Genomic DNA, 17379 nt, shown 5'->3' with positions numbered 1-17379 from the left:
AGGGAAGTAATATTTATTTTATTAACCAACAATACAGAAAGGAAAAGTCACCAATTTTGAACTATATACAGTGATTAAACATATTTAAGAGCAATTTGAGAATATTTTGTTCTGAAAAGTAATCTTCCACATAAAAAAGACTTCATATGTTGTATAATTCATTTTTTGGTGTAGGGGAACCAAAGAGGATTAATTCCTAGTCCAATGTAGTCCAGAATTCATTGTCTCAGAGATGAACCATTCCCTTCATGTAGAAACAGAAGAAATTATATGAAAAAGTGCCATAGAAGGAGGAAATTACAGTTTTTCACCAAGAAACACCAAAAACATCACACACTGCAAGAAATTTACTTGAGATTTCTTACAGTCATTAATTACACTGTGTTTAACAATGTCATTATTTTTATAGCAGAATTTTTAGCTATATTTTTATAGTTTAATGTAATTTTATATTCAGATGACATTATGAAAATACTGCCTTAATGCACAGACTGAGAAACAGATTCACGAAGAGAGTATAAACTGTGTCTATCTGCATGACTAACATTGTATTGGAGTGAAATATTCAGATTTGGTGCAGTCTTTTTATAAGTGTAGTTATCTTCTTGACTGAATAAGTTTATTCTGACATGAATTAACACTTCCATTCAACTGCAAGTAGCACAAGACCTAAGCATTGAAGTTATTGAAACAGTGAAAAAAAAAAAATGAGCAGGCAAAGTGAATCAAACCTAGGGCTATGTAGATACATCTTTACGTTATTCTTTATTACTTGGTCTAAATGGTTTACGTTCACATAGAAGGGACAAAACGCAAAACAAGGTATTAAAGCAGCCGGATATCATCTCCTGAATATTAAGCCAAAGGAACCATCATTCAGTATGGTGAGAGACAGCAGGAAGGGAGCTTGTGCTGGAGCATGCCTTATTAAGTGATGATCTTTTGTTTTAACAACATTAAATTCTAGTTAATATCATGTCATTTGGGGAATGCAGTGGAGAGCACAGTGGTTATTAGCCTGAGTTGAAAATTGAGACTGCCTGAGCTAAAGCTTTGGTTCTGCCTTTAGCAGTATATGCAAGAGACCCCCTTTTTGTGCATCAATGTCGTCATCTCCTTATCTCCACTGTCCTTGGTATAAGGTTCATGCCTGTCTCAAGAGGGCTGGGCAGGGGCTCCCTGGGTGGCTCAGTGGTTTAGGGCCTGCCTTCAGCCCAGGGCGTGATCCTGGGGTTCTGGGATCGAGTCCCACATCGGGCTCCCTGCATGGAGCCTGCTTCTCCCTCTGTGTCTCTCATGAATAAATAAATAAAATATTTTTTAAAAAAAGAGCCCTGGGGAGGATTAGGTGAGATTTATGAATAAAGAAGCCAGTGAGTGGCACATAGGAAGAACTCAATGATCTTAGTTCTTCCCTCCCCCGCCATACACCTTTTTTTTTTTTTCTTGCTTGCTTTTTTTCCTGTGAGCCAAATCTAGACTGATATAATTGGGAATATGGCAGCAAGAAATTATGGAGAGCCTGGATCATTTAGAAGATGACTGCAAAATGAAAACTGAAAGAATGCCTTGAGAAGAACATTTTACTTCCCGAACACAATCAGTAGTTAACATACTTTATTTTGTTTACTTGAAAATACTTTCTTTACATGAATTCTTTTTTATATCTATCTGTCTCTACATCTATTTGCCTATCTTTAAACTCTAGCCATAGATTTAAACAAAAAATTCCTGGGGGAAATTGCATGAACAAATACAGGTACATGAGAGTATCATTTGCATCTTTAAATATACTTTTATTTGGCTATATAGTTTATTTTAATTGGACAAAGTGAGAATAAGACTTTTCTCTCTTTCTTCCTTTCTCTTTATGCCTTTCTTTTTTCTCTTTCTTTCTTTCTTTCTTTCTTTTTAGAGAGAGAGAGCGTGTATGCATGTGTGTGTGCACAAGAGGGAGGGGGAGGGGCAGAGGGACAGGGGGAGGGAGAATCTTAAGCAGACTCCATGCCTAGCACAGAGCCTGACTAGGGGCTCAGTGTCACAACCCCGAGAACATGACCTGAGCTTAAGTCAAGTTAAACACTTAACTGACTGAGCCACCTAGGCACCCCTAATTTTTCTTTTAACATGCACAAGTTCAAGCCCCAATATCATTATTATCATAGAATGTGGTGATACACAGTATGTAAAGAATAAAAATGAGGGAAAAAACCATAACCACACCTATAAATGTTAAATAATATAAATGTTAAATGTTAAACCTTTAAATTCCTAAGTCTTCTTTCTTATCCAGTGTTATTTTAAAGAATGAAAATATCCTCATCTGAATAAATTCAGATTTCACAGAATATGTCTTCTATCATCGACTAAACATTTTTCTTTACATTCTTTTAGACATAGTCTATGGCAGTCTTACAGAGAAACATCAGTCATGAGTAAAGACTAATGGTAGATAGTAGGAAGAAGAACATTTAGAAAATTTACAAATTTATGTTCCATTTACTCATTGTAAAGATGAATTATGTAGACAGTTTAACAACGACTGTTACTCTTACAAAGTGGTAATTGTGAATATAGTATTAATTTACATTCTTGACTATTTTTACATTCAAATGCAAAGCTTTTAGTCAACAATCTTATCTTACCTTCATTCATTCACTTATTCACTCATAGTTTATTTGATTCAAAAATCAAACATCATGGTCTGGTTTGTGCTAAACAATTATTTATCACATAGCATACAGAAGCATAACCCAGACTCATTAAGTTTTTTCAGACTCATTGATTTTTACATTTTTCATTCTATTGCTATTTTAGCCCTGTTGTTTGTTCTTGGTTTGGGTTTGGGTTTGGGTTTGGGTTTGGTTTAATTTGGGGTTATAATAATTAAATAAAATATATAATGTGAAAATTGGTCATTTATCCTATGATGTGGCATCAGCATTTTTGCAATCTTTATCATTCTATACAAATTGGGCATTTGTGCCTTGGTTGATGTTCCCACTTCTCTTTCTTCACCTGGCAACACCCTCCTCTTCCTTCATAGTATCATCTTCTCCAGGAAGCTTATCTATCCCTACCTTGTCTCAGCTCTTCAGTATGACTAAGAGGTTTGCTGTGCTCCTATATACCTTCTTTCCTAGTACTATCTGCACTAGAGTCTTTCTACTCATAAGCATCTCAACCCCAAATTGAAGCTCTACATCATTCATCTTTGTATCCCTAGAGCAATACTTGACACGGATTAAGAGTTCAATACAGGTTTCTTGAACTTGACTAAAATGGAACAGATGATCTTCATATCCCTTTCAGATTCCAGTGTTACTTAGTGATGCTATAGTGATGTTAAATTCCTATTATAAGATGACAGTTTCTTAATTATAGTACTTTGTCCTTTAGTTTTATTTTTTGTTTTTGTTTTAGTTTCTGCTCTTTAGCAGAGTTCCTCAATAAAAATGTCATATTCCAATATTCCTCCATGGAGGTCCACATCATAATTTAGAATTTCAGCATAAATCAACAATTCTGTTTTCCTAAGGCACTGTTTCTGTGATAGCTTCCTTCATGAAAGCAGGAATTATTTTTTTTTTTATTTTGGCAGAAAAAGTTTAACAGAATCTATCAAGACTGGTCATGTATGTTTGAGGTTATGATGTCATAACCTAGTTATGGACTTGTTTGGAATATAACATCAAGTTGGTAATTCAGACAAATTCCTACTTATAATCCATGAAATGTATATGCCTTCTAGCTCCGTTGTAAATAATAACCCAGTAACCACTGCATTTTGTGTGCAACATATGGTACTGCTGCAGGGAAGTACTCTAAGTGATAAAAATTAAAGAAAAAAAAAGGTCATTCACAGTAAATACTTACCATCTGCTCCCAAGCAGGGTGGCAAGCAGCATCATGATGGAAATTTCGGTACTGTTCCCGCCCAGCCATAAATTGTTAAAGAGAACAGATGATATGTGATTTTACAAGTCACATAGTAAACAGCCATTTCTGAGGCAAAGGGTTTATTTCAATTGGGAGTTTTCTTACCACAGGAAAGAAACTGGACCAAAATCCAAAGTTAAAGTAGAAACATCCTTCTGCTTTCATTTTTAATGTAAGAGGCCACACTAGTGAATCACTCCAAATGTCTTCAATTGGATTGCCCATTCTCATGAATAACGCGTTAGGCTGCACCTCAAAGTAAAAGAGGGTCCGACTGGATTGCTACAAAGGAAACATCATAGTGTAGTAAGAAAAAAAAAACATTGTAAGCAGTAGAGAGAGAGAGAGAGGGAAAATAGAAATAAAGGAAAGAAGGAGATAGATGTGTGTGAGAGGAAGAGAGTAGTATAGAAAATTGAAAGACCATATACTGAAATACAGATATTCAGTTCTTCAAATGGTAAAAATACAAGAGTTTTCTTTCCATCTTCGTGATTCTCTAAATTTCATGGTTTCCTGCAATGAACATGTATTTCTTACATAATCAGATAAAGTGTGTTACATTTTAAGAAATCATATCAGAAGCGAGGAACTTAAATGCTTTAAGGTGTTAGGCTCCAAGACCTGGAAGAAATGTTTCCCACAGAGGCTGTGAAAGTTTGAGGGATATTGAGGCTAACTCTGAAGAGCCAGATTTCCACATAATTAAGATGGAGGAGAAAAGTTTATGCCCATTATGAAACTCAACAAATAGGGAAGTAGCAAAATCAAAATATGCATACATATAGGGAAGATAAGCTAAGACTCCTTTCTTTAGAAGCACGTTTTATTTTTAACAAGAGCAATATTACTAACTTAGGTAATCAACCTTATTCACCAAGCTTGGCTGTGACTGTGGGCTTACTTTAAAAATTCCAAAATGGAAGAATTACTACTTTTGAGAATACTCCATTATGTTGCAGGGTCCTAAGTCAATTCCAATTGAGGAGTTCTCAAAAAGTTTTGAATAAGGTCAGCAGACTGAAAAGAATATTACTTATTTTAATATGTATCAAATTATCAAGCAATTTGTTTTTATAGTCACATTCTGTAAATCCAGTAAAAGACAGAGACTTAAACTGAATGACTGTATTTTTATGACCACACTTCTCTTGTTTATCACTACTTGCAGAAAAGCTCTCTCAGACTTTAATTTTTGTGCACAGACTCAGATCTCTTGTTGTTCCAAACTTCAGTTGATTCCTTCTTTTGGTTTCCCACTGTGTGAACCATAACTTGTACCTGGCAGTTGGTGGTCTTTGCTTCCTTAAATGTTCTGTCAGCTTCTGTCAATGCTGACAACTTGAAAGGACCCCACTGCTCCCTGGGAGAACAGCCACAGAAATCATGTCTATGACACTCGGATTCCCTCATGATGCCTAGAACACTATTTTGCACACAGTAACATCTCAGTATTGATTTTGGTTGGCTTAGTGGAATTCAGAATAAGAGGGTTCCAAGTAGCACACAACTCTGAAAGAGTGGTTTTTCCCAGAGAATGTATCATAGCCTGGAATGAGAGAGCCATATGACAGGGTTCTAGTACAGCTAATAAAGTGCTGGATAGGGCATTTATTTCACTTTAATCTTCTATCTCCTGTTCTTGAATACTTCAAATTTGAAGGTACTAACTTCTATATTTGCCTTCTGAAATCAGGATCATCTCCTGTATACATATTAATGTAAATATATAGGTTTCCTGTAGATGTTTGTGTCTTTAGGAAGCAAATATGCGTAATGTTCATGTTCCCTTGTTAAATATCATTTATTGTTTTGTATCTCAGTTTCTGCTTCATCTTAGGAAATGTGTTTCCGCAATGGTAGATTAGTCAGAAAATGCTGACATAAAAGAAAACTCTGGGAACAAATTTAAGGTTGGCTTGCCAGTATCCAAAATAGCTTTAGCATGGCATCAATCTTTCAAACGTATTTCAAAGGGAGAAAGAACTTTGGCAACCATTCCTGTGGTCAACCTTTTTATAGTAAAGGTGAGGAAAGTGAGACCTAAAAGTTTGAATGACTTCTGAAGAACACTTGGCTAATTACTGACAAAATCAGGATTTAATGTAGTTATAACTGATAATGACTACTATGTAATCATTACATCTTATTATTCCATATAATGAACAATGAATTATCAGTACTTTTATTTTTTTTTATTTTTTTAAGATTTTATTTATTTATTTATGAGAGACACACAGAGAAAGGCAGAGACATAGGCAGATGGAGAAGCAGACTCCCTGCAGGGAGCCTGATACAGGACTCCATCCCAGGACCCTGGGATCACAACTTAAGCCAAAGTTAGAAACTCAACCACTGAGCCACCCAGGTGCCCCTCATCAGTACTTTAAAAAGAAAATCAGAACCTTTGAGATCAGGTTATTACTGAGCAAATCATCCATAGCCTTTTCCATTTTATTAATTCCTTGAGAGGAGGAACTGTATCTTACACATTTTTCGCTCATATTAAGTATATTGTCTAATAGTATCTCTCAAACAAGAATTTTTTTATTTATTACTTGACTGAGTACAGAATTAATATATAATTAGACAATTTTATTGTAGAGCTAATACTATAGTTACACAATAAGGAACTATTCTAATATAGAAAATTATACCACATACATTTTGGGGGAGGTAATTAGAATGATCAAATGCATGTATTATAGAGTTCCAACTCTGCTATATAAAAGCTATGGACCATGGGAAAACTAATTTTTTAAATGTTTTTCCTTCATCTTATAATGGAAATAATAGCATTTACCTCATGTGGTTGCTTTAAAGATTAAATGTGGTTGTCTGTGTAAGCACTTAAAGTGACTTCATATAGAAAGTAGCCAATTGATGTTGGTTGATGATGATCAGTTGAAAACTGAACACAATCTTGTCTAACATGATTGGAGATTTATCAATACATTAATTACTCAAAAGCTTAACACACAGTTAATAGTGTCTCTAAAATTATATACTAAGTTTCAAGGCTTTCACTATCTCAGATAAGCTCAATCACATCTCAGATAATTTCCATTGTCATGGATATCAGAATAACACATTTTTAGGTCCTCATGATTTATTGGGAATCTAAATGAGGACCTGTTTGCCAAGGTTTAACATGAAGACTTTCATAGAAAATAAAATGCTGCCAAGCTTTCCCAAACTCTGTAACTGTGTTGTGATTATTTATGCCACCTCTTTATTTCTTTTTTTTTTAATTAATGCAGATGGACCTTATGGACTTCGAGTTAATTCTGACAAAGGGCTTAAAGTAGGAGAAGTGTTTACTGTTGATATTGGAGAGGCCATCTTGTTTTATTGCTCTGCTGATTCTTATCCCCCCAACACCTACTCCTGGATCCAGAGGACTGACAATACAACATATGTCATTAAGCACGGGCCTCACTTGGAAGTTGCATCAGAAAAAGTAGCCCAGAAGACAACTGATTATGTGTGCTGTGCTTACAACAATGTAACTGGACGGCGAGATGAAGCTCATTTCACAGTCATCATCACCTCTGTAGGTAAGTATGACATAAAAGGCGAGGATCCCAAGGAAATACAAACACAAGCTGTCCTAGCCCTATTTTACACTTATGTGAAAAGAAAACTACTGTGGATTGTTATAAGCTCTAAGAAACTCTTTCCTGAGTTAACTAATCCATGGCTTCTATGAGTCAAAGAAAGAAAGCTCAAAACAAAATGGAGGGAGAATTCAATTGCTAACTCTGAGGGACTATGAAGAAAAAGACAATTCAATAAATGATTTCTAAATATGTGTTTATATTTTCCTGATTTTAAAATCAGGAATATAATAGAAACATGCTACTCATTTAAACTGGTTTATATCTGCTATTACATTAGTTCAGGTGAATAAATCTCTATAAGTTGGAAATCTGGTTTTCCTATTATCTAATTTGACTCCTAACTGTCCTTCATGGACCTTTCTTCCTCTTTCATCATTTAAACACGTAAAATCTGGAAGTTCTCAACAGGAGTCTCAACATCTTGGAAACTACAACATTTTGTAAGTCTGTGAACTTTGACATTCTCTAGAAATCATCTGATTTTTCGCAAAGCTCATCAATCCACAGAAAGTTAAATATCACTACCTAAAAATGTATTTCTGCCAAATTCCCATCCTTTTGAGCTTTCTCTTCTGTCTATATAGTATAACTTTACTTTCCTATATGATTTCATTCACTCCCATGGTTTCATTTTAACACTGGTGTCTCCCAAATCTCTATCTTTAAAGCTCTAAAACTGTATATCCAGTTACCTTCTGGATATCTCCAATTTGAAATGCCAGAGCCAGCATATAAATCAAACATATCAAAACTGAACCATCTCTTTTCCCCCTTACTATTCCTTCTGTATTCCCTATTTAAGTGAATGACCGCCCTACTATCTACCAACCTGAACCAGATAGCTAAATGCTACTCTACACCTCTTTCTCTTACTTATTGCCCTAACATCCAATCACCAAATTTATCCATTGTACTTCATTCCTACCTCTCAAACCCTTTCTTTTCTCCTTCTTCTCCTTCTTTCTTAAATTTCTTCTCCTCTCCCTCTCCTTTCCCCTCTCCCCGTCCTCTTCCTCATCCCCCTCTTCCACCTTGTCCTCACCCTCCACCTTTTTCTCCTTTTGCTTCTTCCTCTACTACTACTTCTACTGCTAATATCAAGTCCTTCCTGGACACAACTTTACACATAAAGACAAGCCAGTATCCACCTGGGGTACACCCAAGAGCAGGTTTGGACAGGGAGTGGTGTCTGGTGTTGTTTGTAGCAACAAGTGTGCAAAAAGTACCACCCATCAATACTTTCTCTGTTGATATCTTCTCTTTCTCTATCTTTACAGCCCTTATACCTAGATTAGGGCTCATAATATAGAAAGGGTCAATACATTTTGTTGAGTAAATGAAACAAGAAAATAATCCTTCCAATTCTTAGGCTAAATTTTTTAATATGTGGCCCTTGGGCCATGTGCATCAAAATCATCTGGATAGGCCTAATAATGTATTTTTATTAAGACCTCTCAGACCGGTTGAGTCAGATCTTCAAGGTAGGATCTAGAAATCTGAATATTTAACATGCACAAGTATGATAATTATGTGTTTAAGTTTTTTTCCCTCTATAGTCTTTTGAACTTATTAAAAAGCCACCAAGAATTCTTAAGACCATAACAAACTACAAATTGATGAAGAAATATATAGTGGATAGAATCCTTCCAGAATTCCTTAAAGTTGAGAGTATTCATATTTGTGAAATCATATGAATTTATATATTGGCACTCTGAGGTGCTTTTTTTATATGAAGAAAATATCACACTTTCTAGAAAAGTGCTATCTAGGGGCATCTGGGTGGCTCAGTTAGTTAAACATCTGTGTTTAGCTCAGGTCATAATTCCAGGGTCTTTGAATTGAGCCCTGTGTCGGGCTCCCTGCTTAGCCAGGAGCCTGCTACCCCTCTCCTTCTCCCTCTGCCCCCTATTCATGCTCAATTTCTCTCTCTCTCTCTCAAATAAATAAATTTTTTAAAAAAATTTTTAAAGAAAAGTGCTATCCAACAGAATTTTTTTCAATGAAGGAAATATTTGATATCTGCACTAGCCAGTATGGTAACCACTGCCTTCATCTGGCTTTTGAACATTTAAATTTAGCTATGCAACTGTGGTACTGAATTTATTTTATTCATTATAACTTAAATAGCCATATGTGTCTGGTAGCTACCATATTGGACAGTGCAATTCTAGAATTTTTACTTGAATTATGTGTCATTTGGGCAATGGATATTTCCCTTATAGTTCCCCAAAGCATATATGTGTTTAGAGTGCTATAAATCATAAACTCATTTATTCATTATTTAGCACCTGTTATGGGCCAAATAATGTGGTAAGCATTGAGAATGCCAATTAAAAAAAAAATCCCTGCTAACAAAATGACCACAACCTAATATGAATAGCAAGCATATAAACAGCTAAGGTGCATCCTTTGCTTTCTATTTTACTAAACTTTTAATATGCTTACCCAGATTTTTACCTCAGTAGATAACCAAAGCATAATTTTAAAGCAAGCTGTAATTAAGCATATTAAATCGTTTAATAGCAAACTGGTTGTCATCTTAGCCTTCTTCCTCATTCTCATTGCAAGTGAAAACATGATTACAATATGTAGTTGTATACTGCATTGAAACCTTTCACACTGCCTGAACTTTCTCCATTAATATTTAGCCAAAGTATTTTCATAATATCAGGAGCCCCCAATATTTGATTAAGATCTTATTACCAAAGCCCAAAGACAGCTACAGTCTTTATATCAAATAATTGCCTTTTGCAAAATATAAAAAAAAAAAACCTGTTTGACCTGTACAAAGACCAGGTATTTGTTATTACAGTAAATAAGAAGAGCAGGTGCTTATTTTTTAGAGGGATTCAGAGCTGTCAACATTAGTGACCTCTTTTTGGTTTTTAGAGCTATTTTTCAACCCCCATATGTCCACAGAACTTTAACTCAGACGGCAGCAAATGGCAAAGTAAGTGAGTAGTATTGATATGTTTTAAATATTTGATTTTTAAAAAGGTTTTCCAAATTAACAAATCTCTGCAATAAAGTGTATACTAACCTGAAGTGAAAAAAATGAACATCATTTGTAGCTACCAATTGATCCCTGACTCACCATCCACTGTGATAAGCAATCTATGTTAAGATCAGTGGAAATGGGGCACCTGGGTAGCTCAATTGATTAAGCATCTGTCTTCAGTTCAGGTCATGATCCCAGGGTCCTGGGATTGAGCCCCATGTCGTCTCTCCGCTCAATGGGGAAATCTGCTCCTCCCTCTGCCTCTCTCCACCCCCCACCCACTCACTTGTGTGCTCTCTCTCTCTCTTTCAAATAAATAAATAAAATGTTTTTTTTAAAAAAGGATCGGTGGAGAATTCGAAATAATTTTAACGGATAAGATACTAGCCTCTGAAATATTTTCAGAACCAAGTTGTATTTGGTACAACCAGAGGCCAGTAGTAAAAAATAGATGATCTGCTTTGTTTTTACTGAGGCAAATAATGTGGCCAAACAGAAAGTCTCAGCAATGAGCCATAGAGGGCAACAAAGGAGTTAGAAATGACTCCAAGACCACAAATATGGAAAGGAAATAACAGGGTTAGGAAATAATCAAAAGTTTTATTAGGTTCTTTTAGTTGGAAAGAGGAAACCTGGAGAACATGATGATGGGCTCCATGTTTCTTGTCTGGGTAGGACTTGACTAGATGGTGCCTTCCACCTCATGGGCTATGATTCACATCTAATTTGAAATACTAATTGACCTTTCTGTCTCAGTGGAGGTACACTAAAGAAAACAGGAGCAATGGCCAAAGTTGCACAGCTAGTAAGTGATAAAATATCTGAATTCACATCCCTTGTTTTAATCACTATATAAACTGCCTCCCTTGACATTCTCGACTAAGAATATCAATAAGACTATGGTCTTTCTAAAAGATAAATCACAAAAAATAAAAATAAAAAAATAGAAAATAGATCACATATATGGGATAGTGTGTATTTTCTCATTCCCTTAACTAATTTTGTGCCATATAAAAAGAGATACTCTAGTTTGTTCATGGCATGTGTATGCTTCATATTAATGGGAAATTATGAAAACCTATGACTGAAAATCATATCTAGAATATAAGTTTCAAGGGAAGAATAGTAATTAGAATAATAAATTACTTGGGGATCCCTGGGTGGCTCAGCAGTTTAGCGCCTGCCCTTGGCCCAGGGCGTGATCCTGGAGTCTCGGGATTGAGTTCCGCATCAGGCTCCATGCATGGAGTCTGCTTCTCCTTCTGCCTGTGTCTCTGCCTCTCTCTCTCTCTCTCTCTCTCTCTCTCTCTCTTTTTCTCTCTGTCTCTGTCTCTCATGAATAAATAAATAAAATCGTTTTAAAAAATGAAAATAAAAAAATAAAATTACCACTTGTATTTTGAAAAAAATCAATGATTTTTTTTGATTAAGGACTTCTTTAGAATGAAGATGTTTATGATCAAAATTCAAATGTTCTAAATTTAATGAAGACATTTAATGAAGACATTCAAATATATAAATTACTGGAGTTCCTAAGAGCCATGTGGCTGTAGATTGAGATTTAGGTATAACAGAAATGTCTCAAATTTGCATGTGATTCTGAGAAGTTTATCATTTTTGTATTTATTTCTATTGTACGTTTTTTAATATAGAAGGAAAAAAAGGATCCAAAACAGTAAAATGAATTGACCGATTTTTTTCTGTCTAGAAATTTCTCATGTTAAGATCTTAAGGAGATGTATTTCACTTTGGGCCGCTGGAGAAAATGGCTGAGAAAGAACTACAACCCTGACATCCATACAGCTACCATAATCAGCAAACAGATTGGATGAGAGAGATCTCAGAATTCCATTCTGATCTAGGAATAGACATGCAGACTGGGAGCATATGGCTGTCCTGTTCTGGGTGCAGTCTCTCAAACAGCAGGGCTGTGATACCATGGATACCACACCTCTTGCCCATATTTGCACTTAATATGTTATTTCATTTTATGTGTTTGCCTAAGGAGGGGGCAAATAGCATTTGCACTAGGGCTTTGGTAAATGAGTCAGTCACATTTAAATAGTGAAGAGAATGGTATGCTATAAGCCGAACAGTAGAAAACTCTCTGGAAGAAAAAATGAGGCTCCTGTGAGTGTCCAGAATTGCATTCAGAATTCCTGTACATTCTCTGTAGCAATAGAATCAGAATTTCCCTGCTGCCTTATTTTCAAGTTGGGGTCTGGAAGTCCATCTCTCCAAAACACACTTGCCTGGAGCTGAGACTGTAGCAACTGTGCCCCTTGGTTTGATCCTTGACATATTTGGCATTTTTTATTTTATGAAAGGGAGCAAATTTCATGTTCTGGGACAGAGAATCTTGAGAGGAGAGACTTAGGATGCTCTAGAGAAGAAGGGGGCCTACAGGGAAGATCATTTGTTTTGAGAATAAGTACTATCCCTATTCCTCATTCTCCAGGAAAATGATGGTTGGCCTTTGCTATAGCAAAGGTTTTGGGGTACAGACACTGGTCACTACAGGGTAGTTCTCCAATGTAGGACTAACAGGGGCCAATCTTGAGAGGGAAAAACAACTGAGACTATACCAAAATGTCTTTCTGCAATTTTTCTCATGGTAAACACATAGCAGAAACCTGACAAGAATAAATTAGAATTCAATACTTTTGTGAGGGGTTAGGGAAATTTTGGTGAAGGCAGTCTGTCAAGAAGTGAGAGAGCTGAAACACATCAAGTATGGTGTTAGAAAAGATTAGAGGTAAAGCCAAATATATAGGAGCCTACCTGCATTACAAAACCATTCTTTGACTATGGAAAAAATTAGGACTATGTTCCAGTCTTAGTTCTATGACTTATTGACTATGGAAAATATTGTAGTTTCTCTGAGACTATTTCTTTGCCTATATGCTAATAATTATTACTTCAAGTACTTCTCATTCTAATGGTGAAGTTACATTCTTGCATACATCAGCTCTTTGCCGGGTACTTCCGTGATCCTGAAGCTTGACAGTTAGTTTAACATGCAGATTGGACATGTTATATTTAAATAAGACATCTTCTTGCATCTCCTTCGTTTTTAACTTTTTGTTCCTTTTAATTTGTTTCCTAAAATGATTGAATTTGCATATTCTATCCTACAGAGGATCCCACTTGTTACTTTTACCATCGCTTCCTATTCTCTTTTATCTCTTTAATTAATTAACTTATTTATTTTTAAGTAATCTCCACATCTAAGATGAGGCTCAAAACCATGATCCTGAGATCAAGAGTTCCAGGCTCCACCAACTCAGCCAGCTAGGCACTTCTACTTCCTTATCTCTTCAGACTCCTTCCTTATTGCTCTCTTGCCTCTTTTCCCCCTTGGCCCCTGTTAGCCCCTGTTAGCTCCTGCAGTCTCAGCTTTCTCATCTTTTATATGGAACTTATTCTCATATTTTGGAGGCCAGTGGAAGTGGTAAGCAGTGAAAGTATTAGTTTTGGTTAACTTTTTTTAATCTTCAAAGTCTAAGAGACAAAGAAAAATGTACAACTAACAAGTAACTAGACAAGAAAAGAGGAATAAAATGAAATCCTGATTAATCCAAATTAAGACAAGAAAAGAGACATAAAAAGGGGGGAAATATATAAAAAGTAATAAGATTGTAGATCTAAGCCAAATATATTAGTAATTCCATTAAATGTACTAAATATTCCAACTAAAAGACAAATATGGTCAAACTGGTTTAAAAAATACTATTTGATACAAAAAATACAATTGGATGCTTATAAAAATATACATCTTATGTGTAAGTATACTGAAAGACTGAAAGTAAAAGGCCGAACAGATAAACCATACAAATAGCCAAAAGAAAGCTTATATAAGGGATCCCTGGATGGCTCAGCAGTTTAGCGCCTGCCTTTGGCCCAGGGCATGATCCTGGAGTCCCAGGATCGAGTCCCAGGATCGAGTCAGTCCCACATAGGGCTCCTGCGTGGGGCCTGCTTCTCCCTCTGCCTGTGTCTCTGCCTCCGTGTGTGTGTGTGTCTGTGTCTCTCATGAATAAATAAATAAAATCTTTTTTAAAAAAGGCAAGAAAGCTTATATAGCTACTCTAATATCAGGCAAATTAGATAAGAATTAGATAATTTTTTAAGATAAGTATTACTTTAGGGATCCCTGGGTGGCTCAGCAGTTTAGCGCCCACCATCGGCCCAGGGCGTGATCCTGAAGACCCAGGATCGAGTCCCACATCGGGCTCCCTGCATGGAGCCTTCTTCTCCCTCTGCCTGTGTCTCTCTGCCTCTCTCTCTTTCTCTGTGTCTCTCATGAATAAATAAAATCTTTAAAAAAAAGGAAAAGAAAGATAAGTATTACTTTAGATAAAAAATGGACATTTCATAAGATTAAAGTGGTCTATCCAGCAGGAGGATTTAAAAATTCTGAATCTGTATGTATCTACTAGCATTGCTTCAAAGTGTATGTAATAGCAAATATTAATGAAGTAGAAAAATCCATAATCAGAGTGAGAGATTTTAGCATATCTCTCTTGGTAACTGATAGAACAAATAGACAAAAACTTAGTAGGAATAGAGAAAAATAATCTGACCTAATTGAAATAATAAAGAATATAACATGCAACAATTCTAGAACATACTCTGTGTTCATATAACCATGTGTATGGTCATTTTTCTAAAATCTTGGCATTCAAAGGATCAAAATCAAACAGAGTCTACACTCTAGAGTGGACTTCAACTTTTCAAAAATCAACAACAGAATACAAAACTAGAAAGCTCCCGGACTTAAAGGAAGTTAAGCAGCATGCTTCTAAATAGCCCATAGGTCAAATAAGAAATCTCAATGAAAATTATAAAATATTTTGAACTTAATTATCATGAAAATACTACTTTTAAAAACTCACAGGATGCTGTTCTATAGTAAAATTGTCTACACTTAAAGTGATGGAGAAAATAATACAGATCAAATTTAAAAGTATATTGTGCCCCTAGCCATTACATTATGTATGGCACAAAAATTGAGGACATATTCATCCAGCATCAAAAATTATTATTCAGCTTCCTCATCTATAAGAGGTGGATAATAATAACACTTCCTTATTGATCACTGTGAATATTCAATGGGTTAATATATATCATATACTCTTAGAACAGAGCCTGATGTATTATAAGCACTCAGCAGATGTTACCTACTACCCCATATTTTACATAGGAATATTAATAAAAGGAATGACTTGCAAAACAAAGTGAATCTTAGTTACAATGTGAGACTTCAAATATTTTATTGACAATCACATAGATTCTATTTTAGGAATTAAAATTTCTTTATTGATCAAAAATTAGTAGAGTGTATTTGAAATACACACCTCCCCTCTGGCCCTTTAATCACACACCACCTGCCTAGAAAATCCATGTACCCTAATTATACTGAAAGAGTGAGATGGAAGGAAAGAGAACAACTCAGTATCTGCGGATGTTTTATACAATGAGGTCAAACAGATCTAAGTTAATGGCAGTGAACACAGTAAACCCTACTGGAAAGTATGGCATAAGCTATTTGCTACATCTAGTCCAACACATCCATATTATCCTAGGCAGTTTACCACATTTCCAATCACAAATATTCTTAGAGAGTTTAGGCCATTGTGGCCAAATGGCTGTGTACTCTAAAATTCCTTCTGCTTGGACTTTATCATTCTCACTTGCTTGCTAATGCACTCTCTCTCTCTCTCTCTCTTTCTCTCTCAATCTCTCTCTATCTCTCTCTATATATACATATATATGTGTATATATATATGTAGAAACATACATACACACAAGAAATAATATATAAGTGCAGTAATGTCCCCAGATAAAGCATAAACAACTCAAATTATATAGTAATTTATTATTGATCTTTAATAAAATTATTTAAAGTATGTCTTTTTTATTTAGGACTGGAGAAGCTTGCACAGAAAGGGAAATCATTGTCCCCTTTAGCAAGTATAACAGGAGTATCACTCTTTTTGATTATATCCATGTGTCTTCTCTTCCTATGGAAAAAATATCAACCCTACAAAGGTAGGTTAAAATTAGAAAGAAAATTTACAAATTGTTGTATATATGTATGACAAAGTACCTTACTATGTTTTTTTCTCTCTTGATTTTAGTTATAAAACAGAAGCTAGAAGGCAGGTAATGCATATGTTTCTACAAAAATAATTTTTTCTTGAATTATTTTTCCTCAATTATTATTACTAACAGAAACATCAATTTGTCTTTTCAGGCCAGAAACAGAATACCGAAAAGCTCAAACACTTTCAGGTAATGGCCATGCTGAAAGGGACTACTATCAATGTTAATGTATATTAATTCATATGACTGATATTCATTATTATATATAATCTACTGTTAATATAATAGAATTCACATAAGCTAAGATTAATATAATACTAACAATCCCTTGCCTTTGAATAGTGCCTTCACTTTACAAAGTGCTATCCCTTGTATTATTGGTTTTATGAAAGTCATGCAAATCTGTAAAATAAGCCTGAAAGGCACTCAACTCTGTTTTAGAGGCAAGAGAACCAAGGCTCAGATATTAAGTCACTTGTCCACTGTCACTGAGTTCTTTTGAATCCTAATCCATTGATCCTTGCATTATTTTGAAAATGCCCAGGGCCCTCTCAATTTATTCATTCTTAAAGCAGATAAATGCTGGCAGCTCCATTCCAGGGAGAGGAGGAAAGGGAGATTTGACTGGCTTTCAGCTTCTTGTCCCTAGCATTGGCCCTCATTGCCATTCTCTACTGATTCCCTGCAGAGTTGTTATAAGTTAGCAATAGGGCTTTA

General features: G+C 35.3%; 1 protein-coding gene across 2 annotated transcripts in view; it reads left to right on the top strand.

Moving 5' to 3' along the window:
- HEPACAM2 (HEPACAM family member 2) overlaps positions 1 to 17379 on the top strand; it is a 38878-nt gene that overhangs the window by 12659 nt on the left and 8840 nt on the right. For both annotated transcript variants that reach the window (XM_041727500.1, XM_041727499.1), the window contains 4 exons: positions 7200 to 7496; positions 16483 to 16608; positions 16698 to 16722; positions 16814 to 16851. In XM_041727500.1, the coding sequence (XP_041583434.1) occupies positions 7200 to 7496; positions 16483 to 16608; positions 16698 to 16722; positions 16814 to 16851 (486 nt within the window). The remainder of the gene's footprint in view (positions 1 to 7199; positions 7497 to 16482; positions 16609 to 16697; positions 16723 to 16813; positions 16852 to 17379) is intronic.

Source organism: Vulpes lagopus, chromosome 13, assembly GCF_018345385.1.
Source record: "Vulpes lagopus strain Blue_001 chromosome 13, ASM1834538v1, whole genome shotgun sequence".
Lineage (NCBI taxonomy): Eukaryota > Metazoa > Chordata > Mammalia > Carnivora > Canidae > Vulpes > Vulpes lagopus.
Note: the sequence above shows the minus strand (reverse complement) of the source record. Positions and strands in the feature narration are given on the sequence as shown.